Source organism: Pleurodeles waltl, chromosome 10 (genome assembly GCF_031143425.1).
Source record: "Pleurodeles waltl isolate 20211129_DDA chromosome 10, aPleWal1.hap1.20221129, whole genome shotgun sequence".
NCBI lineage: Eukaryota > Metazoa > Chordata > Amphibia > Caudata > Salamandridae > Pleurodeles > Pleurodeles waltl.
The window spans coordinates 1,004,652,077-1,004,676,989 of record NC_090449.1 but is presented as its reverse complement, the minus strand read 5'-3'; the positions used below and the strand labels follow the sequence as shown (position 1 = coordinate 1,004,676,989).

Genomic DNA, 24,913 nt, shown 5'->3' with positions numbered 1-24,913 from the left:
AAATAGCTAGCTTCACTCAGTCTAATGTGCTTCATTATTTATAATCTTAAGAAGCACCTGCACAGAAAAACATACTATTAAGACTGTTCCCAAATAGCCCTTCTATCCAGGCTTAAATTTCAATGAGAACAATTGATGCATATTCCTACTTGCAATTCTAACAGAATTAGAAAACAAAATCCTACCGGGTTTGTTCCATCTGCAAGCACATCTCATGTGCTAAAGCATATTAACAATTATAGTTATGTTCCTATGCAACTATCTCACCCACATAGTTAGACATTTCCCTTCATAAGCACATAAATTCACCTCAGTCTGACCAATAACAAGCTGAGACCAACTCCTCCACTCAGAGCAGTTATTCCGGTCTTCGTACGTTGTGTCACTGGAAATCCAACAGCAGTGCTCACGGTTAAACCAAAAACCGATTAGACAAACTCCCTCTTTCAGATCAGTCATCCAATGTGCTGAAATGTCAATCAGGCCTGCCAAAGCTCCTAGTATAAAAAAAAAAAAAAGAGAGCTATTGATATATCAATCATAAAATGGGAATTAAATAAAACAAATGTCTAACTCTGGCAATCTTTTTCAATTAAAAATGTGCTTAAGTCTTAAGGGCTATGACAAACCAGTCACATGGGAGACAAAGGACTCATTAGTAGCTGCCAGGACATACTCAAGAAACTACAACCATCATGATTTCTAAGAAGAGACTTTTTGAAGACCTTTAGGGCAAACAATTGAAGGTGCCATAGATAAAAAGCACACATTTGGGCTTGAATGTTCTAAATCTGCTTAAGTGTTTTAGTTTTAAGACAACACTACTGCTACCAAGACTAGACCAGGGATAGTGGACTTAGGAGTAACAACTAACAGGTTTTTGAGTTTTGGGATGCACACTGACTGAAGCCAGACCCTGTATGCCTTCTTAAAGGTTGGTTACTGAAACAAGCCTAAGCACATGATGGGTGATCCTATAATAAAGATTTTTTTCTTGGCTATGGTCTAGAGGTTGAAGGCAAATGTGAGGAATGTATCCAGCAATATGGTACCATATTTATGCAGACAGATCACCACTGTGATTAACGAAAAATTCAACTATGTTCATACTACTAGCTCTACGGGACTACTAGAGCGAACCCCAATGGTGCCCCTATCCATCTATTCTGCTGCTACCATTGATTTCCAGCGGGAAAATGTCATTAACAACAGTGAATAGGAGGGCCTTGGAGATGCTCACTACACAAGCCAACAAAAAGATATATCTTTCTGGCCATTTTGCACCCAGTCATGAAAGATACGTATAAGTGCAATTTAGGGAGGTGGCGTGCCCAATGGGAGTCTTGGCATGTAAGAGCTATTGTTAGAAATGGGGCCTCTAGTTTGCAGAGGTATACACCCTTGTCCAAATAGGGACCGCAATCCTAGTCAGGGTAAGTCATACACAATCCAAATTATCCTGTGCCCACACTGGTAGCTTGGCACTGAGCAGTCAGGTTTAACTTAGAAGGCAATGTGTAAAGTATTTGTGCAATAAATCATAGAGTAACACAGTGAAAACACCACAAAAATGCATTCCATGGGTTTTGAAAAATAGATATTTATCTGAATAAAATAAGGTCATAACGACAAAGATCTAATAAACACAAGTTGAAATATCATTTTTAAAAGGTTTAAAAGAGTCATAATCCGTAGAAATAAACAGTTGTATAAGGGACTATGCAGGGAAAATCCTTGATGCGCTGGAAGAAGGCATAGGTGCTGCCTCAATCCGATAGGCGATGCATTGAATTTTCTGTTGCAGTGCAGGTGCTGCGTAGAATTTCCAGACGGGGCTGCATAGAATTTCCAGGCGGGGCTGCGTCGTTCTGGTCGGTCATTGAATTTCTTGGCCGCAATGCAAGCTTTGGGTCCATTTTGGCAGGCGGTGCGTCGATTTTTGATGCACAAGGAGTTTCCTGAAGGGATTAATTCTTTTTGGCACGAAGACTTCCGAAAACAGGAGGCAAGCTCAATCCAAGCCCTTGAGAGCACTTATGGTTAAGGTAGAGTCTCTCTCAGCAAAAGCAGAGGCCAGCAGAGCAGCAGGGCATCAGTCCTTCTCAACAAAGCAGTCCAGATAAGTTTTTTGGGCAGCCAGGCAGCTCCTCTGACAGGGTGTAGGTCCAGAAGTGTCCGAGTTGGTGGGGTCAGAGACCCACTTTACATACTTAAAATGCCTTTGAAGTGGGGGAGACTTCAAAGAGTGGTTGTGAAGTGCACAAGTTCCTCTTTCAGTCCAGTCCTGTCTGCCAGGGTCCGAGTGGGGAGTTAGTCTATTGTGTGAGGGCAGGGCACTGGCCTTTGAAATGTAAGTGTTAGGCCCTCCACCCTTCCAGCCCAGGACGACCCTTTCAGTATGCAGATAAATGCAGATGTGACTGAGTGCCCTGTGTTTGTGGTTCTCTGGGTGAAATGCACAAGGGAGCTGTCTCAGACCAGACGTTGATTGGAGACGGGCTGTAAGGCACAGATGGTTTTAAGTTCAGAGAATTGCTCACTTTCTAAAAGTGTCAATTCTGAAATAGTAATATTAAATCCAACCTCACCAATAAGCAGGATTTTCTATTACCATTCTGGCCATAATAAATATGGCCTGGTTACCCCTTTCAGGTCAGAATCTACCACTCAAAAGTACAGTAGTGCAGCCCTAACGCTAGTCTATGAAAGAAGTAGGCCTTTAAATTTAGGAGTTTTCCACTACCAGGACATATAAAACACTATGTACAGGCCCTACCTTTTACCTAAATAGCACTCTGCCCTATGGGTTACCTAGGGCCTACCTTATGGGTGACATATGTAGAAAAAGAGGAGCTTAAGGCTTAGCAATTACTTTTAAATGCCAAGTCGAAGTGGTAGTGAAACATCACACACAGGCATTGCAATGGCAGGCCTGAGACATGATTAAGGGGCTACTTATGTGGGTGGCACCATCAGTGCTGCAGGCCCACTAGTAGCATTTGATTTACAGGCCCTGGGCACATATAGTGCACTTCACTAGGGACTTCAAACATGCAAATTGGGAATTAACCAATGTTACCATGTTTAAGGGAGAGAGCATATGCATTTTAGCAGTGGTAAAGTGTGCAGAGTCCTAAAACCAGCAAAAACAGTGTCAGAAAAGTGGAGGGAGGCAGGCAAAAAGTTGGGGGATGACCACTCTAAGGCTGTCCGGTCCAACAGTTATGTTGGGAAATTAGGTGAACATTGTTATTCCTGACAATGTCTTCTCAGGCGCAATGACTGAGACGGCACAACTATAGAAATATTGTCTATGACTTGCCTAAACATGCACTCGGAAGGAGAAGGAGAGTCAAGTATTAGGGTTTTCCAATTTTCCTTTTCTGCTAACTTGTAAGAGGTGGATTTCTGGATGATAGAGGGGTGACCCCTTTGCAGTAGCACCAGATACTGTACGTGCCCTAAAACTAATACAAACCATATTTAAAAAAAAACACAATTTGTACTTCCTCTCCGAGAATACGTTTAGCTAATCCTGCTTTGTAAAACATATTTTTTATTACTAGCTCTAAGTGACTATGGTGTGCTTCAAGGAAAACTATACACTGATTACTTATTAATAATCATCCTTACTCTAAGCCCCTATACTAGTCCTTGGAATTAATTGTGAAGTAAATCCACTCAGGAAACGAATTGAGAACATGCTGTAAATTCATATCTGGGTGCTATAAATAGACTTTGCAATCTCAGAATCCTTGTGTCATACTCAAGCAAGAGAAAAGCAAGAAGGCGAGGGAGAGATGGGTGGGTCATAATGACTGGTATGAGTACTCTTAGGACTAAGATTAATGAAGATTAGCAGTAAGTAATTGGGAGGTGCCTCTATGTCCTTATCTCAGTCGTCACCTGTGAGGAACACTCCAAGACCGGAGTTTGGCTTTAACCGAGCAAAAAAAACAAACTACCAACAGAGTTCAGTGCAACACTCAGTGACTCAATAAAGATCTTTGGACTTTACAGCAGAATGCCCACTAATCCCAACTCCATAGTTCTTTTAATCACAGACAGTCCTTTTAAGTCTGTAATGATGGACAAAGTTATTTGGAGATGCCCCGATACCTGCTCTACATATTCTGACAAAACAAATGCTGGTAGCCTTCTAGTGGACTGTCCTTGAATCTCACCTCGAAAGGGCAAATCAAATAAGGAATAAGCCAGGGTTACTGTGGGGAGTATTCATCTACTGACTGACCCAGATGAGCCTCTCTCCTTGCCCAGCAGCATCACAAAGGGCAAATGGTCAGTGTTCATGAAAGATCTAGATGACAGAATAGCTCTTCAGCAGACTGGGGAGTACAATAATACCTGGAAGATTACCTATTGTGCACTATTTAATGGAGTGTGATTTTTTCTAAGAAAATTTGGATCTGGCAGAAAAATCATCTTATCCAACAAAGACAAAAGTCCTCCATAACTAAGCTTGAAGTCACCACCACCATGAAAATTAACTTATTTGTCAAGAATTTAATATCAACAGAATCCAGAGGTTCAAATGCAAGTTTCAGTAAGCCTGTACAACCAAGGGTAAATGTCATGGATGGGATAAAGGTCGAAACACAAGAAGAGACAAAGAAACACTCTCAAACACAATGCCAAAACCTGACCAAGTTTGGAAAGCATTTCAAGGCTCTGAACACTGCTGTCAACTCTCTCCCACTGGAAGAAGAAAGTCCTTCATTCAGGGGCCTACAGTTACTTCAACATAATCCCTTCAAATGAATCTGTATCTATTGGTACCATTAGAGGATTCCCTTCAGTAAAGGTGTCTATTTGATTGCTTTTTCTGGCAGTTGCAAAGCTATCTTACAAACCTCTTGAAACACGGATTTTTCTCAGACTTCCAGAAAGTAGTGGATTCGGCCTACAACTGGAAAACCTAGACCTTCTTCAGCATAGTCAGACAATGTTCTGTTTTTGTTGGCTTTGTGTAGTAAAACCTTTTCTGTGTCTGTGGTACTGGGACAATTGTTATTGTTTGAGAGTTGTCACAAATATAACCATTCTTGGGCTGCATTATGGAAAGTGCCCCGGGGGCACAACGGGCATGTGCACCTGCTTTGGTGCCACCAGAGGACTTTGGTATTACAGAAATGGTTGCAGTGCTTGTGCAGCCATTTCTGTAATATAGATAGTAAGGCGCACATATAGCACCTTCGCTATCACCAAAAGATGCTCCCTCATTTGCATGTGGGCGTGGCCGTGTGCAAATAAGGGAATGCCTTTGACTCTGCGCCATATTATAGATGAAGGCGCAGAAGCAAAGAAGCTCTGAGGAGGCGCACAAACAGTGCTCACTTGAAACTCAATTGAATCTGCTGCCCGGGGGCAGCGCAACTTTATGGCTTCCCTGAGGGCACTGCATTCAATATAGTATAGTACACTCTCCTTGTTTGTGCCAGAAAAGCCTTTTGAAAGTGTGCTGGGTGCAAAGAAGGAAAGATGCACCTCATTCTGTAATACAGCGTCTTGTGTACTTGCTGCTAATGATTTGTACTGTTGCTGGTTTCTGAATCAAGAGTAATGTTTATTTTCTTTAAAAGACAAGGCTTCCAATTGTGGACAAAAGAGAAACTCTCTGAAAAGGCATATGAGTAGCCACATATTTCTGTGGAGGATGCGCATTATCAAATGGAGGACTCAACTCTCTTAATGTCATTACGGATCAAATCGAGATTATGCCATTTTCCACCCAGACCTCTATATGCTCAACCTCCAGGTGACTTATCTAGCTCTTCCTTTTTTTTTGGGGGGGGGAAAATCAATGTTTCCGCACTCATATCCTAGCTTTATACTTGTTAATCGCTTGCTCTACAAAACAAACACATAACGTGCCACTCTTTCAAAAAAGCACTTTCAAGCTGAAAGTACTGCTCTGTCTGCCAGAAGGGATGCTCCCCAACATCAAAAGGAGCCTTGGATAAAAATCCAACACTCCATTCCCCCCAGAACTGCAGAGAATTATGTTCCTACCTCAATTGGTTTGAGGAGATTTTTAAATCTGAAATTAATGATTGAAACATCCTTTAGAACCAAACAGACCAGGAATAGGCCTTCTTTAATATGAGCCAACCTTCTTATCTACAGAGTCTTTACGACAACATCACCTGACAAAGAGGTTTTGTCATCGGGTTCAAAGCCAGTCGGAGTAGCAGATAGATTTGCATCTGTGTCATTTAAGGGACATAAATTAGCCTGTTTGGTGGGAGGGGGTAGAGAGGATGCAACAGAACGTCACAGCAACTGAGCTCCCGTCCGGCGATCCCCCACTTGCCACCATCATTTAACTATCAACGGCCTGGGGGCCACCTACTGATACCTAGAGGCCCCCCAGGACAGCTGCATTCGGTGATCTGCGCTTGGTCCCCGTGTAGATGGGAGTTGGATGACTTAGGCTGACCGAGGGGCCGAGTGTACTGGTGCTGCCAGGATGGCGACCGCATGCGACTGAGCCTGGTGTGGTGAGTCGCATGCTCTCCCGCCAGAGGAGAGGTGCAGCCCCCCCCGACTGATCCCATATTTGACCCAGGAAGACTGTGGTCGGCCCAGTCACAGCATGGATGAAAAAGCGCTTCGGTGAGTGCTGAGAGGGCGGCGACTAGGCTTGCGGAATTTGCCCCGGGGAAGAGCTGTGAACCCGGGGCAGAAATTCTCATTTGCTGGGGAGTGGAACTCTCCGAAGGCCTGCTGGGAGGGCTCCTTGAGGAGAAACTTCCATTCTTGCACTGAAAGCTGGGTGGCAGTGAAGAGATCCAGTGATGAGTCCGCCTGAAGCTACCCAGGAACATTCCAGAGGGTGGGTGACTGATGCAGACTGAGACCCAAATCTTGTTCTACAGCGGTATGGGTCTAAGAGGCCCAAACGCCCACTTGGAGAGCCACGAGAGTGAGGATCCTGTTGGCTACAGACCACTTATAGTGAGCAAAGGAGCAGCGGGCCTAGCAAGCCAAAAAGGCGAAGATGTGCAGTGTCCATACTGCTCCCCATACACACAACCAGACTTTTGTGGGGGGCTGTCCACTCAACTAGTACACCTGGCCCCCACGGGGATAGACAGAGGTACTAAGATCTAACACATTATCCAGTAAGTGACAAATGGCCCACAAATAGACATTGCTAGGTAAACTGGGGAAAGGGTGGGGTGACGATTGGAGAGAATCCGTTGGAATTTGTAATAATCAGTGGATTTCATGCCCTTTCCTGGACTCCCAGAGGTGTGCTAAGGGGAATAGAAGGAGACTGCCTCGTATCTATCTCCACTAGCAACTCCCCAACATTCAGCAATAGGCACCTTCGTTGCATGCTAGTTTTGTTGGTTATCTAATAAGAGTGCTTGGTTGGCTTTCTGTAGCTTGTAGGCTGGCAACACCAGAGTAGTACAGACATTGATGATCCTGAACTGTATCCTAAAGGACACTGGTGAGATGCAAGACTACCGGGAAATAAAGTCCTGGATTCAGAGAATCGGGTCTCAAATGAGATGACCCAAGATGAACCAGGGCACTAAGCCGGAGCCGCAGACAGGCCCCATTCTCCACGATATCCTGCAGGCCATTGCTCTTGGGAGGCATTGGAAAAGAAAACAGATACTCTTGGAGCACACCTGAGCATCTTAAAGGACGACCAGCAGCGCCTCGCAGAGAGAGTTACGACAAAGGAATGGTTTGTTATGGACATCCATTCTATATATAGAATGACTCACTGTTATGGAAGACAAAGTTCAGATATTCGAGACCAGAGCGGAAGTCAGAGAAAACAGGTCATGCAGGAACAATATCCATATTATGGGACTGCCAGAACCCACTGAAGGAGGCAATATGCTGAAGGTCTTTGAGAGAGGGCTGCGAGAAGAGGTAGCACCAGAGGACCTGTCTTCCTTTCACGCCCTAGAACAGGCGCTAAGGGTCCCATCTCGGCCACCTCTGCCTGGCTCATTGTTGCGATCATTGGTCGCCCGCCTACCATACTTTCGAGACTGATTCATAGACTAAAAGAGGACCTCGTAGTTTATAATAGTAAAATTATGATCTTTCCGGACTTCATGCGAAAGGTCCACAAGCAGTGTTCCACATTCCTCGAAACTAAGCGACTGCTCCACACACTCCGACCAGACTGTGGGTGGTGATCCCAGAGGGGGCATGGGACTTGTAAGACGAATCCGCAAGCCAGACCTAGTCAAGACCCACCAGGACGTGTGCCTAAATGTCAGAAACTGCAGCGACACAAGATGTGCCTGGCCTGGACCCCAGTCAGGTCAGGAAGTCCAGAGGGAGCAAGAAAAAGCAGTGGAGGTGGTTGTTGTTGTTATGAGCAGGGATGAACTAAGCCCTACTCCGGATGTAGGAGAAACTGGGGATTATGACGTGTCACAAGATGCCAGCTCGGATGACTTCGATATTCCTTTACCAGTCATTACACTGGAGAAGATGACAAACTGTCAGCAGTCTGTTGTGACTGGGAAGAGGGGTCTTCTTTGTGACATCCGATTGTTTATCAATACAGACTTGGGGGCCCTTACAGTCTCAATATGGTTATGTCCCATTGGCTCCGAGAGGAGGGAACCAGAGTGGAGCTATACCTCACCTCAGCCATAACCTTAAACATTCGTGGGTGACCCACAGAAAAGTGTGTTTGTTGGATGAATGTTTGGATGAGTAGAGTTGAACTGCTTGTCCCGGGGAGTGGGAGTTGGGAAGATAGTTGTTTTGTTCAGGAGGGGAAATGACTGCAGCATGCCTTGGCCCGGAGTGCCTTGTTCATGTGGGCAGAGATGTCCCCAGGTGCGTGGATGATGAAACCCTGGCAAAGTTGTCTGTACTGTTGTCACTACACATAATGGCGACCCCATGAATAATAAAATCCTCTCTTGGAATATTTGGGATATGAATTCCATGGCTAGGAGCCACAAGGTGTCTCATTTCTTAACAGATGGATGGGAGGGCAGAATGCGCGCCTCCAGGAAACACACTTTAGTTCCAAAGAGTAGTTGGCACTGCAGCACAGGTGTAAAGGGCAAGCATATTGCACTGCATATTCAGCTTAAGCAAGAGGTGTCATGGTGTGGGTCCGATCTGGGGTCAGTTTCCAACATACTTGCCAGTTAATAGGCTCTATGGGTAGATCTGTGGACTCTCACCGGGCAGTTAGATGGGTGGGATGTCACTATAGGGAGTATCTATGGACCCAGTAGACAGCAGATGACCTTTTTTGTTGACTCATCAAGAGTATTAGCTTTTCACCTACTGGGATTGATTATTTTAGGAGGAGACTAGAACGGCATTGCAGACCAGGACACTGATTAATCCCACCCACCCCCCTGTGCGATTCACTAGTGCCCTGAGCAGCCAGAGGGTTCTTTGCCTGGCAGAAGAAGTGGGGGCTAATAGACTCTTGGCGCTCCCACCACCCTCGAGAACGGGATTATTCATTCATTCATTCCTTCCTTCCCCCCCCCCCCGCCATGTGATCTCCAGTGTGCCTGGATGCGATCTTATGCTCGCAGGAGGTCCATGACTAATGTCATCGGGAGGGAGAGATATAGATATAGATATATATAGATATAGATATAGATATATATATATATATATAGATATAGATATATATATATATATCTCTTGAGCGGAGAAGGCCAGACCACACAGAATTGCAGACTGAGCTCTTTGACGCTGAAGAGAAGATGACTGAGGGGGGTTGAGCGCCATAGATGCTTTGACTACAAAAAATACATAGTCAGAGCACATGCGGAGAGAGACCCCTCTGGATCACTACTGGCAAGGCTGACAAACTCAGCGAAACAGCGTTTGGTGATTGTGGAACTCAAGTAGGGCCGGGCCTCTAAACTGTACAGGCAGGAAGACATCAATGCAGAATTCTACAATTACTCTGACATCTACAGAAATACTGTTATGTTCATGACAGAGAATGTTGAAACATTCCTGGCAGCATTAACGCTCCCTACCATCTCACCTCAGTAGGCAGAGGATTTCATAAAGATATCATGCTCCCAGAAATTGAAGTAGCTATGAAAAAAATATGGCCTAGAATAAGAGGCACTGACGGCCTCCTGGTCGAGTTGCATTGGAATTAAGAGTAGGACCTACTCCCTCTACCCCCACCCCCCAATCTGGTTGACCTTCATAGGGTGGCTAAAGGGGGTGGAGGTTGGGGAAATCGCTGCCACCATCCACATGGGATGCAACAATCGCACCTCTGCTGAAACCAGGGAAGCCGGCTAATGATGTAAAGTCTTATTATCCATTATCAATGGATAAGATCTACTATAAAATACTTAGTATGGTTCTAGCCACTCTCCTTCTGCACCACATGCCTATCCTTATTCACTGGGACCAGGAAGGGTTCATACCAGTACCTTACCCCTGGGTGGCTTAATAGACATTTTGCAATAGAGAGTGGCAAGTGCCCAAGGTATGGGGAGTTAGGTGTCGACTTCATCCACATTTTGGAGCTATGGGTATTTAACAAACTATTGGGGAGGCATCACAAGGACATTGGCCGAGGTCATTGAGCGAGACATACTATGAACTCCTGGACACTGTCAAGCTGGCTCCCACATACTACTAAAACAAAAGTCACAAGCCAGTTCCAATACCTGGTGTTTATCATATCAAGAAATTGGAAGGACCCAAGGGGGCCTGAGCTGGTGGTGTGGAGGCGGGAGGTATTTCAGTGGGCGGGCTTTGAGAGCAAGGTAAAACTTTGAGAAGCGTGGGCAGGGTTTCCTGGATGGGGCAAGGGCTTGGGAAGTATTGGTGAACACATAAGAGAACCTGGATCCCCAACCACCTGAAGAACAACGCTTATCCCCTAGATACAACATACACAGCGTGAGCCAGAAACCCAGTGCGAGGGTCTCAACTATGCATGTTGAAGAGGTGGGAACTAAAAACAGATGAGACAGATCTACAAAATTGCCTGGGACAACACCCCCATCCTGCTGCAGACATTGCATATGAAGGTCGGCTCGATCAAGGCACCAGAGTGGGTGGGAGGGAGGAATGGGTGGGGAACTAGGTTACTATGTAGTGTTACGTTGCTAAGGGAGGGACGACTATGTGCCCTGTGAGGGTTAACATGCCATTTGTCTAAGCTATTTTCAAGACACTTCTGAATGTTTTACTATGCCATCACTCATTTCGATCTACTATGGTGGTGCTGTGCCTTTGTTACATGATGGCCAAGGAGGGAGGCCCCAACTGTTATGATGTCTGGAGGCTGAAACTCCAATTAAATTTGTTTGAAAAAAGAGAAAAAGGGATATAAATTAGCCATAAACCCTAAAAACATTAATATTACCAGACTCTTTACACCACCGTCAAAATATCATCCATCATATGTGAATAAATCTGAAAGGCTCATTTGAGAAAACCACTTGTATTGGAGTAGTAAGGTCTGAATATACGTCCCTGGAAGCTCTGGAGCTGCAAAACTCATTGCTCAAATGAGACAGAAAAACTGGAAAAATGTCTCAGCCAAAATACTTCCCTTTTTACTTCTGCAGAAGAACTTCAGACTCATCAGAACTGGAACAGTTTAAAAATAACTTTTTCCAAAGTCTCTGAAACACACTCCTGTAAGTCTCTTTTTGTAGTTTCTTCCTTAAATCTGCATCAATCGTCCTCAGTCTCTCATTATCAGAATCCCTTCTCTTGTCCCTTGCAGGAAAGAGATCTAGAACAGGGTGACTGGGAATAAAATACTTCAGGTGTAAACAGAATTCATTTATAGCTTCTTCAAAAATCCCTTCAAGCACCAACGCCTTCTTGCACTGAAGCTGGGAAAGAATGCCCAGAACTTGGGAAAGAATGCAGGAGAGATGAATTTTTTTATATCCAGAAATGAAGAAACCATAGCAACGCTTTATCCTGTACACCAACACTTAACTGTATGCTTGCCAGGAGCTTATATAAAAAAGAAGCCTCCGGCCATATCCTGTCGCTACTACCTTCCTTCTTTTGCGCTACAGCTTTCCTCAGACATGCTGCCGCAAACAAACTTTTGTTCTAACAAAGGTTCCAAGACAGAAAAAAAACTCATTGGGTCTTAGGGAACAAGGTTTTCTTCTCCTAATGCGACCTCCAACACAACATCCGGTAAGAGGAGTTCACATAAATACTAAGGGTAATTCCATGGCTCTGTACTTTCACAATGAAATAGAAATATATAAAATTCTCCACCCCCCTGAAAGCCCAGCTGAGGAAAAGCAGTGGTAAACTGTTGGAGACTTGAGCAGATCGGAAGTCTCAGAATTCTGGTAGAATCTTTATCAGGGACAGAAAAGAAAAGGAGGCTGGTGGAAATGCACATCTAATTCTGCACCCAGGTGGATTGGTAGGGAGATATACCACACAAGTAATGACGAGAAGAGGATGAAGGACATCCAGGTAATGATGATGCCCTTTTTATGCGAGAATTGTTTCTATCAGGGTATTTGGCACATACAAGGTGTGGGATTGCCTGTGGCATTGTTTTAGCCCTTTGGATGGGTTGGCTTGGTTGCCTGGATGATGAACATCAGCATATGAGGAGTTCTGGATATGGAAAATAGGGACTAGGGATCTTTGGGAACTAGAGTAATCAGGAGATGCTTGTAGTTATATTAAAGCTCATATTAATGGATTCTCATGTTAATTGTGATGAATATAATTTGCTACCCAAGTAAATTAGTGAGTGGTGAAGCTGAGCAGTGAGTCCAAAGCGTAGTAGTAGGCTCTGAATGGCCAGGAAATGAAGCTATGCTATACCTGGTGGACTTCAGTGTTATAAAGAGCACTTCAAACGCTTGCAGGACTGAATCATGACTTAACATTACTAAAGATTGTAACTCAGTTACTTATGTATGCTGGTAGTGCCTAGCAAATCAAGACTGCGGTGCATCTGAATTCTCAAGCTTTTTGTTTAGTAGAGCACTTGCTGGAATGTTCCTTGCCATGCCTTAGTAAGTGTTCTGTTTGAATAACAGATTGGTCTTGGCTCTGTCAGTCAAAGTTTGCGCATGCATCCACAATGTTAATAATATTTGAAAATCTCTTGAGTATGGATTATCCTCTTTCTTCCTTGGACCTCCAGTAGGAACTACCAGGGCAATGGGGAAATCGGGACAGATGGGTTGTGGCATCAGCAGCAGGTGATCACTGAGGCAAGAGGGAGTTGGGGGATGGATACCCCTAACAGGTGTAGTTGTCAAAGTTTAGGTGTCAGCAGGGACTGAGCACGATGCTCGTGGAAGAACTGAGCCTGATGAGCAGAAGGTGTAAGTGTCGGTACAACAGGTGCTAATCGCAAAATGAATGGGCACTGCCAAGACTCCACCTATACTCTGCGGTGAAGGAGGGAGTTGCTACCTTTATGGCTCTTGAGGAGTTCCTGGCACAATATTCATGATATCCACTACATTTTGGCTGGTCCGTTTTATTATAAGAGTAATCTGGGAGACGCATATTATGGATCACTCAAAAGGCTCCTTCAGTCCCTGTTATATTAACCATCAGTGTGCAAAAACAAGTATATCACAAAGGAGTCTTTCTGCACCACAGCATTGACATCCCATAACAAAGTCGGCAGTTCTGCAAGCATATGAGAAGTAAACATAATGCTATGAAATATCTGACACCACACCAGTTGATTTGGAGAAACTGCGCTGCAGACTTACTCAACAAGGTCATGCACTACAGCCAAGCCAAGGGCAGCCAGTAATATGACTTAATAGAAGTATTGTGGTGTTGAAAAATACAATTTAGCACTTGAATAACCTTACAAGCTAGTTATTGACATAATATGAGTGGTGGAACGCATGGATTGCCATCACCCGTTCCAATCAGCTCGAGCTGGGAAAAGGTTTTAAAAAAAAACTTGGACTGAGGTCTCTGGAAGGAACTCAGTTTAATTCTTTAAAGATGATAGATTGGACCTCACTGAACTTTTTGTTTTTTTCTTCAATTTCAACAACTGACTTGAGTTTTCTGAGTGAGATGCCCCATTGTTTTCCGATATTACTGATTTGTTTTATCGACAATTCATACTATCACACATAGAACAAACTGCAATGTTTTAATCCAGGGGTCTTCAAACTGGGGGGCGGGCCCCCATAGGAGGGCCTTATGTGATGCTAGGAGGGGAAAGGGGTGGCCAAAAGACGCATGATTATGCTAATAACAGGGTGTTGTGTTAAGCTGAAAACAAACGAGCAGCAGTAAACCGCTCTGTAATGGTCCATCAAGAACATGTTCATTTATATTCAGGGGAGTGTTTGTCAAAAGGGGAGGGACTCCTAATACTCTTCAAAAACACCCACTCCACTTCTAACAATCACATTGTGGATACTTTTAAATGTTAGTGAGGCCCGCATGGCCAGAATACTATGTTTGGCATCAACTTAACTGCAGTGTTAAAATAAGTGTAGACATAATTAAACACTCCAATTTAATATAATTGTGAAAAATTTAGAGGGGGCCCCAATGATTTTGTTTTCACCTGAGGGGGCACTGTATTAAAAACTTTGAAGACCACTGCTTTAATCATTGCCAGTTGGGCACATTCTCAGGCATTGCCATCGACTGGAACAAGCCCACAATCTTTTCACTGACAAGCTAGGTCATAGTATCTCGCACACTAGACTTCCCACTACTCTTGTCAGCGCAACCCAACAAATACCTAGGGATAAGAGTTTGTCACGATAAAGAAACAGTCATAAGGGAAAGCTATGGCGCAACCATGATCCTCACTGAGGAACAAATCCAGCGTTGGATATTGCTGCCTTCATTCCTGAAGGGAAGAACAGCGCTTATCTAGATGATCATCCTTCCCAAATTGCTATACTTGTTCTACAACATCCCCCTATTGCTGACTTGACAATTTTTGAAGACCCTAAAATTCCACTTGCTCACACTAACTTGGGTGGGTAAATAACCCTGGGTGCAATAGGAGACACTGACATTGCCATACGAGAGGGGTAATGTCGCGCCCAACCCGCCTCCCCCTGATTTCCAGCTCTACTACCGGTGTGCACCTTCATGTACTTTTGACATCTCCGTCCATCACACATGGCACACAGTGATTGAGCACGTCGATGTCCACCCAGTCCCACTGGAAGCATTACTCAGACAGACTCCATGCTTTAGCCAAGCAGACTTTGATACAGTCACCAGCACCCAGCAGGCCTTGGAAAAGATTATGAAAATAAAACAAGTATTGTTCCTTTACTCCCCAAAGCAACTACTGATAAACTTCTCATTTACTCCGCTAACCCAGACCACAACCCTTCTCAGAAGGTTGAACAGATGGGGCACATAGACCATGGGAGATCTCTTCCCTTCGGGCTGCTTTCTAAACAGTCCCACTGAGGTAGATGTTGATGCACCCACCCCCATAAGACACACTTAAGCACTACCACTTTCAATAGGTGTGAAAACACCACTTTCCAACCTTCCCCTCAAGAACCTCCAGAATCAAACACACTGCCAATGTTCCTGACCACCCCAACAGTCAAGCGATTGGTGACTAACCTATGCTCCACTGCGGCCAACTGGGAACACTACCCCTGACCTAACGCCCCAAAAACATTTGGGACCTGCTACAAGCATATCTAATAAGACATCAAACCAGCAACATTCAAGAGTGGAGAATGATACTTGGAGACAATTGAGTGGGAGACTGAAGAAACTGTTGAAGGCAAAAACGGATGTGAAGCCTGACCAGTAAGATGGGAGCTAAAATTATGCCACAGTGGATATTACATTATGTACACCCCGTAACCACACAAGAACACAGGATTATGTCAGTACAGTCTACCCCTATTCATAACATATTACAGAGTTGTGCTTGTTATTTTTCTTTATTTCTTGTTTTCTTTTCTCCTTCATGCTTGTGTTATGTAACTGATGAAAATCAATAAAAAAGTATCTCTGCCATTTGATCACTATATTTAACGTCCTCAATTAACTGGTGGCATACTCACTGAATGGCACAGCACAGTCGTTTTGTAGGCTCATTTCTGTTTTAATGTTTTTTCCACATAGTATAAACGACAAAATAACCACGCCTAGAACAAGAGGCCTGCTTTGTGGTGTGAGGACCTGAACAAACCACCACTCAAGAACCCTTCCCTCTCTCTCTTCGCCTAAACACATGGAGTCAAAAAGTTTCTTGCTGTTGTAGTCACATGGATTGTCAACATAATTAGTCCTCAGCATTGATTACCCACGCTGCCCTCTCATTACTACCTCTTTAAAATTCAGTGACCAAGGAGGAAGAGTCTCTTTAAGATGTGATATGTAAAACCTTTAAGTACACAGGGCATGGGAGTTCTGCGAGTTAAATAGACAAACTGTATAAAAGGTGCCCAAATTTCTCGAAAGGTTTGCTTTTTATGATCTATAGACAGACAATTTCTCCATCCCCAATATTTCCCACAGTTGATAGAGCCAGTCCTTATGTTCAGGAGATTTATCCGTGCCCCACCATAAAATATGGTCTGAGGATCAGCACATAGCGCTAAGGTTATTTATTTGTCCCTCTTACAGTGAAGATAAAATGTTTATTTGGAAGTCGTACCAGACCCAGTTATTTGTTACCATTTTACACAAGAAAAGGTCATATCTACTCCAGGCACTTAACCCGCCTCAACCATGTTTTTAAATAATTAGACATTTGGATTTCTGCTATGACCACTGTGGTTATTGCCATTTATATATATTGCACATGCTGTACTGTTGAGGTATTGCAGAAACTTGTGCATATGGTCCTGTTAATCACAGTTTACAGGGTGCCTGCATGGTTGGGAGGGTGAGTATACGGAGGGTAGCCTACACGGTTGGTTCTATGGTCATGTACATGGATGTTATGCTTAAGTGTGCTTGTTTCAAGAAGCTAGAGTTCATGGGATTGGAGCAAAGAATTAAGGGACCCTAAAGACACCACAAAAACACCAAACAAAGAAGAGAGCACAGGCCTCTGATGGGTAGAGGAAAAATACACGTCTTAACTCGCACATTGAAATAAAGAAAAAGATGCCAATGCACAGTGTTCAGGAACCGGAAGTGCTTCATTGTGGCCCTTACAAAACAACTTTTCTAAAGAAGAAAATAGACGTGTCGTATTTCGGTAGAAGACTGGTAAATATATCTGTAAGGGTAAAAGCAGTTCCTCACCTGCCATGAGTCCAATGAGAAGCATCAAGAGCCACCCAGAAAAAGCATCACTTACACTGCGAAGCAGGGCACACATAGACTCTTTGCTCTTACTTGCAATCTGTAAACAAAAACAAAGCAGACACATTCACTGAACCACTCGGAGGTAGAGGTGCTTTCCAACAGGTGCCACTGTAAGTGAGGCACTGCTAATGGCATTCACCAAACAACTGCAAGATCCAATACCAGACTTGGGTGGCGAGCATAAGTAGTTTACGTGTTCGAAACAGTGAGAAGAAGAAACCAATCACATTTGGAGAAATTCTGCAAAGAGTACCATTTACAACAAAATACATTATTTTCTTTGACTTAGCTGTACGACGAAAGGGCTGAGCTGCATTTAAAAAGATTCAAAGCTAATCTTTGAAACTCACTGCACTTTCATACAAATGTTTGCATGTTGGCCATTGATTCTGCAAATGCTTTCAATACCAATAACGTGGTTAAATCACTCGGAGAAAATATGTGCCTTTGACATTTGAGTTTAACATTCCAAACTTTAGCTGTTGCACACTGCTGATGTTGTACTTAAACAGGGGGACGAATAAAGAGATATAGAAACTGCCGAGCAGCACCCTTGACTTTTGAGCCTTGTTTTTTTAAGCTTCCTCAGTGTACATGGATTATTACAGGTAAAACAATAACTTTTAAGTTTGAAATCCTATGCTACGCATGAAGATGCAAGATTACATTTTCTGCTTCTCATCCTACACACTTTGAAGCCACATTGTGTGTCACAACCTGGCTGTCACATACAAGGAGTTAAAATTGTTAGTAGGCGAGACACTAACATTAATTGAGGTCTCTAATAACCTCTGCATCACGAATGAGGCAGTCAATTTTCTACCCTTCTTTTATCGTTATGCCGGCAAAGTGATTGACAAACCAGCTTCTCACCTCTCGGTGACGGTCGCGGTCCCTTGACTTCTCCCTCACCCAGTCTATGGTATTAAAATCTTCATAGGTGCCAACACCTGGAGCAGCCTCCTCCAGGAAGTCCATCATCTTCATGGAGCCGTTCATCCCTACATCGTTGTACGAAGCAAATCCTACACACGAGAATATGGAGGAACAGGTGAGTCATGGGGGATGTCAGGTGGGTCCAATGCATTATTTGTAAACAGAGCTAGGATAGATGTCACTGAGATCAAGCACAACATTCACCAGTTGTGTAACCATTAAAGGAAATATTCAAATAAAAAACTGCAACAAAAAGCTGGTGAGAGAGATCACAGGGGAAACAATTACTTTGAAACAATTCTCTAGCAGCAACTGAGCTTTCCGGATCCAGGTGCAACAACTGTAAATAACCGGACAAGATGATGACCCAGTGAGTTAATTACTTGCTACTTTCATCTGACGTGATATGAAGGTAACAGGACTGAATGTCAGCAAGCCCAGTTCAGGTTTCCATCTTTTTGCAGTCACTGAACATCATTGCATTGGTTCATAGTAACACCTGTTATTTACTTTGCCTAGAACCTGCAGCAGTGTGCTATCAAGTGCTAAATAAAAAAACAAGTTCCTATAATTAACATGTTAACTATTCCTTTGCGCCCATGTATTTAACTGTGAAGCTTAGACTGGAGGACTACTACCCACATCAGTAGCTTTCATTTACTTTGGCAAGGACCAATAAATAAGTGAATGCATTTGACGACCTTAAACACAGACCTTTAACAAACTAACTCATACTAGCACCAAAAGAAAACTCGACACTGGTTAGTTATGATGGCATAAATCTTTAACGGTACAGTAACTCAAACTGCTCAGACACATATATACTAACATTATGTGATGAGAGGTTCCTTAGCACAATAACATGTTTTTCATCCAAATAATGGTATGGGTGAAAGGTTTCACCCTTCCATTCAAACGTCTAAAATATGACACATTTTGTGATATTAAAAGTGTAGCAAATAAATATCTGTCTACGCTCCTTAATGGTTGATACTCTACCTGACCTCAGATTTCTCATCTCTATAACATCCTCAGTCGCTAGACTGGATATAGCAACATTTTCAGCATAGCCCCTACACATCATCCGGTGGCATTGGGTGGCTTCCAGTCTATTCTACTCCACCCTGGAAGTGTCAACTGGAGCCACATGTAGATGCCTCCCAAGCATGCTGATGTCAGTTTCTTTCTGAATGTCATCTGCGCCCCAGAACGAGGAGCCTAAAAACTAATTGTTCATGTCAGTGTACAGATATCTACATTGTGACCTTTAAAAATTGAAAATAAGTAATTCCACAGAACAAGGAGCTGGAAGGGCGGTGAGGAAATAGCGGTGAGACAGGGTATCCAATAGAAATAGCAATACAGAAGGTAAGTAATGTGTTCTTCTGATGGATACTTCTAACCTCACATTCTTCACCTTTAGAATTGGTACCTCAGGTGATGGGTCTGTGGAATGACTCAGACCAAACAATCCTGCAGACCCGAATGGCCAAAATGCCTTCCAGTCAGACCAGTCTATTGAGACCGTTTTGCTTTGTGAAAATGTGCATTGATGCCCATTTATTAGCCTGACCAATATCCAGGAAAGGCACTAGGCGAACTAAATTAGTGGTAGCAGCAGTGGTCTGATGGAATGGGTCCTCAACCTTCTGGGGTCTACTTTTTGACCATGACGTAACAGATCTTAGTAGAGAGGACTAACCATCTGGACAGACAGCTTCTCCGCCACTTTACCTTTCTTTGTCCAAGAGAATTCCACAAAAACTGACTGTCCACCCTATAGTCTTCATTGTGATCAATGTACAAGCTGAGTGCTCTTTCGGGATCCAAAAGATGGGAGTCTCCCTTCTACTTGTGAGGGGTGAGGAAGAGCAAAGCATATTCGAGTGAGTAATAGACTGCCCAACGTGAAATCAAGTCATAGCCTTTGGGAGAAAGGCCGCACTAGTCCTCTGCTATCTGGAGAGCAGAACTCCTGTTAAACTCTCACCCACAAATTTCTATGTCAGAGGTCGAGCCTACCCAGTACTGTAAAAGCATACAGAGGAAGCATGTCATATAGAAATATGTGGGTGAGAGTCTGTTAAAAAAAAAAAAAAAAAAAAAAAAAAGATTTCTGCCCTCCAGATAGCAAAGCCCCTTTCTTTACATCATTAAGGTTGGCACTCTTGTGATATTGGAGTCATTCTGTTGGGGAACAGATGTAACATGCCCTCTCCTTTAGTGTTTTGTTGACTGTTTTATCAAAGTCAGGATGGAGCGGCCTTTTTGCAACTTTATTCGGAGTTCGGCAAGTCAATCTTGTCTTTGTGGTCTCAAATCATCTTCAGGTGCATCAGGGCACACCCCTCGCATGAACTGGAGTCATGGCCCAACCCAAGACAGAGACACACCTCATGGGGATTTGTCACAGGTATTGGTTTGTGAAAGTATCTGCAAGGCTTAAACTCTCTAGTTTTAGCAGGAGGCATTTTCTGGAGAGAAATTTGTGAAGAACAAAACTTGTCAGCTGATGACACAAATAGAAGCTAGCTCCGGATTGCAGACTGCACTGACAGAATAAACCTGACATCACCGGGCTAGGATGGCAGCTATATACAGCTCCAGTGGGCACATCCAAATCGGGGTGGAGGTGACACTGAGCCGCACGACGCCACCTACTGGCATGCAGGGGGTATTCTGAAAAATCTTCCAGCCTGGGTCAGGAGGTACCCATGAGAAACACCAAGACCTTTCTTGGTGCCATGGGGAATCTGAACTACATGTATTTCAGGAAGTGACCAATGGACTAATGGGCCTCCTCTTCAACTAAACCTTGCAAACAAACTTTAAGGACATCGGGCTAGGCCCACCCTTCACTACCACTTGGTTTCTAACTTCCCTATTTCGTTTTAAATTATTTAACCTATCTAGCTGTGCAAGTCTTTACCCCTAGCTGACAATCGATAAAACTATCTCATCTCTGTTCTATTCTCTGCATCCATTTAAAGTGAAGCAATATTCCAACAGATCGTGGGAACGCTCCATATTGCCATACATGCAGTGTGAACACGATATTTAATAAGTATCTGAGCACTAACTCATCTAAGTGTATTGAGAAGGTGTAACTAGGTGCTCAATGTACCAAGGAAAGTTTACAAACCAAGATGCGTAAAGTGCACACCGAGTAGTTTGCCAACTGCTCTTTATTTTGTGATACTACTGATGTACTAATTAATCGCAACACAAAACAGATATTCTTAGAGGTTTCGCAAATTAAAATCTCCTGTCTAAACTATATAATATTGAGGGGAGTTGAATTTTGTGAATTTCTAAAAAAAAAAAAAAATAAATGTGCTCCAAAATGCAAGGTCTGGGTTCACATACCGTGCACAGCATTGTTTGTGGGTCAAAGCCTATCAGAAAGCACAGCTGTCTGGTTAGCTAACAACATCTTGAGGAGCCTCCCTGAGAATGCATTCCATTCATTACTGGCCATTGGCTCTGTGATTTGTAACTCACATTTTCTGCTGTTTTATTTGCTGGCTTTATTTGTTTTAGGGTGTACAGCTTGAGTTTGGCCCTCCCGGCGCCCAAACCTGTTCTGTAATCGTCCACAAACACATTTTCTGTCAACAGGCCCTTAAATCTTGGTCTTACCTTAAGTCACATTTACTGTGCATTCAAAGACAAAGGTCAAAAGTCAGACTGCGTGTTCGGAGAAAGCTTGGCGTTTACTTTTCTTTCTATCAGTTCAAAGTGAGAGGATTTGTGTGACAATTCTGCTGAGTACCAATGTGATAGGGTGATGAGGGTGTAGGATTTGTTTCTAGCACAGAACAAAAATATATCAGAAATGATACAAATGAAGCACATGTCCAAGCAACCCCACTCCATCCGCCTGCACTCTATGCCACGTACTCCACTCTATGGCATGCCATTCCATGCCCCGCCCCTAAGACGCTCTACGACAAGCCACTAGACTCCATGCCACTCAAATCTACGGCACTCACTCCACAACATGCCATTCCACTCCACACTGAATGACTTACCCCACTCCACCACACTCCAATCTACCCCACTCTAACCAAATTTACCCCACTCCAATTTACCCCACTCCAATCCACCCCAGACCATCCCAAACTAGCCCACAACACTCTGTCCAACTTCACTCCAATCTAATCCACTGACATCTAACCTACTCCAATCTACCCCAATCCACTCCAATCTGTCCTAATATATTCCACTCCACTCTACCCCAATCTCCCTCAATCTACCCCCAATCTACCCCACTAACGATTACCAATGATTAATAGCAGCCAAACTGGTGTACAACATAGCTAAAGCACATTGCCAAAGCCAATAGCTATTGGCTTTGCCAAAGCTTGTTTAACACAGGTTCTGTCTTTTAAGAGTGCTGCTTTAAAAAATAAAAAATAAAAATAGGGAACATTTTTACACACAGGGAAGACATGGACCACTGTCTGCTGTCTTGAGGCCACCCAACACAGTACTCATACACGGCCTCCACCTTTTGTGAAAGAGTTACCACCACCACTTAGGGGTTAGTAACTGATTAACGGTCTGAAACCAAAACTGATGTTTCAAACTATTGATCAGTTACTAAACCCAGAGCTGTGGTGGTAACGGTTTCTCTAATGGGAAGATATCTGTCCCTCTAGCCATTTGACATATTCTCTGTGACGAGTACATAACAGGGGGAGTCCACCGTCATGCCGCCGGCCATTTCAAATTCGGACTCAAAAATGTGCTTTTGCAACTTCTTGAGAGGACTTTTCCATCTCACAAAAGGGCACTCGTACATTGGAAAAAGATGCTTTTGCTGTCGCTAACCTTGGATTTTTGCACATTCCAGGCCTTTCAACCACAAAATACATTTGTACACTTGGCCCCTGGTCTATAATTCATTCTCTCGCCATAATGTGTAATTACAGCAAAGCAGTTTAACACAAGTTGTCATACTGTAGCTGCAATCATAGTCCCTCTAGAGATGCTATACCAAAAGTCATTTTACAAAACAGGATCAAAACACAGTGAACAGGGCTGATGGATATCCGTTTTTTGCTATCATGCATTCTTAATGCATCCCATGGTCCTCCTTCCAAGCTCTCAGACAACATTTGGATGACGCCCCCTGTGGCTTACAAGAGGAAAAGGTAAAGCTATCGTTGAGTGGCAACTTAGAGTGCATCTTCTTGACATCACTTAGACATTGTTTTTTAATTGAAAGAACATGGGGGGGTACGGGTATATAAAGATGTTTTTTTCTTGCAAATGCAACAAATTTAGTATATGCAATAAAACAATAGTTTCTGTGTTTGAACAGCTTAAGTTTAAAAAATATTTAACTCTACTGTGTATCATGAAAATATTTTTTAAAAAATGTGCCTGTGTTTTTAAAGAAGTCAATGCAGCCACAAAAATATTCCGCTTAATGCTGTGGGATCACTGCATAAAAACAAACAAAAGGACCTACCCTCAAACTATGTTAAATAGTAGGGATTTTTTTTCTCCTCGCAATCAAAATATTTTAAGTTTACATTTTACAGTTTCTTACTCAAAGAGACTTTTTTTTGCAGCCAGCTGTCTGGTGATGTACTTGTAAGGTTTCTCAGCAACACCCCCCCACTCCTTTGATGTCACTGTGATGTACTGGGGCACTGCTCTGCATCACAACTCAGTATGTGTACGACATGGATGCGACAGTATAAATGTGGAAATTTCTTTAGGTACATCTTAGGAGGCGGTAACTGCCTAAGAATGTCTGTTTGCTGTATGTGATTTACGTTGTACTGCGAACTGCCGTTCTGATCTTCATACAACCCTTTCTTTAAACACATCATTTACAAGCGGTCTTATTTCTGTAGTTCCACAACATTGGTTTAACATCCTATGTATCATTCAAAAATTCGTCCCACTGTCCAACATTCCTAATCTAGATGCTGCTACTAAGAAAATATAAATATGTGTGAGTGGGTAATAAGGGTATAGCAAAACATTTCCCATCTATAAGATAAATAACCACCATGATCGTTAATTAACCAGAGGTTTGAGTTCCAAAACACATCTTTTTAGTGATTTTTCAATATTCAATATCAGTACACATGTAGACTGTTATGCCCTAATCGAAAACAATTTACATATAATCAACTTTAAGAAACATTTTTCGGCAATAGACCTTAACCCTTTTGCCGCTAACCTTCCCATCCCCACACAAGTGACAGAGGCAGGAAGACTGTGTCCATTCTGGCCAGCCCCCTAATCGTCCCTGGCGCTTAGTAGGCTTTCTGTTCCCTGGGGGGGGGGGGGGAAGGGGGGAGTGGGGTTGAGGTCAGGGCCTATTGGCCCTATATGCCCCCAAGAGTGGAGGTGGGGGGGGGGGGGGGGTCGGGGGGGAAGGTGCAGAAAGAATTTGTCCATTTTCTTTTAGGGTGGGGGCATTGATAGGGCCATCACTGCCAGCCCCCACCCCTACACTAATAAATATTCCCTGGTGTGCTATTTTGGGCTTTCTGCCCCGCTGGGAGGGCAGAGAGACTATGCCCATTTTTGGGGGGAGTGAGGCATTGCTAGGGGCATCATAGCCCGCCCCCTTCCCTACACTAATTGGCGTTCTACTTGGGGGGTGAGGGGGAGGAGGGAAGAGGAAGAAAGGCTTAAATTGCCCATAAAGAAACAGGGGAGCAAAAGC

At 43.5% G+C, this 24,913-nt stretch overlaps 1 protein-coding gene across 4 annotated transcripts in view; it reads right to left on the bottom strand.

Annotated features, from left to right (window-relative positions):
* The window catches only part of CLCN5 (chloride voltage-gated channel 5), a 214,621-nt gene that overhangs the window by 61,359 nt on the left and 128,349 nt on the right, over positions 1–24,913 (bottom strand). For all 4 annotated transcript variants that reach the window (XM_069211865.1, XM_069211866.1, XM_069211868.1 and 1 more), the window contains 3 exons: positions 18,160–18,311; positions 17,224–17,323; positions 310–497 (listed from right to left, as the gene is read on the bottom strand). In XM_069211865.1, coding sequence (XP_069067966.1) covers positions 310–497; positions 17,224–17,323; positions 18,160–18,311 — 440 coding nt within the window. The remainder of the gene's footprint in view (positions 1–309; positions 498–17,223; positions 17,324–18,159; positions 18,312–24,913) is intronic.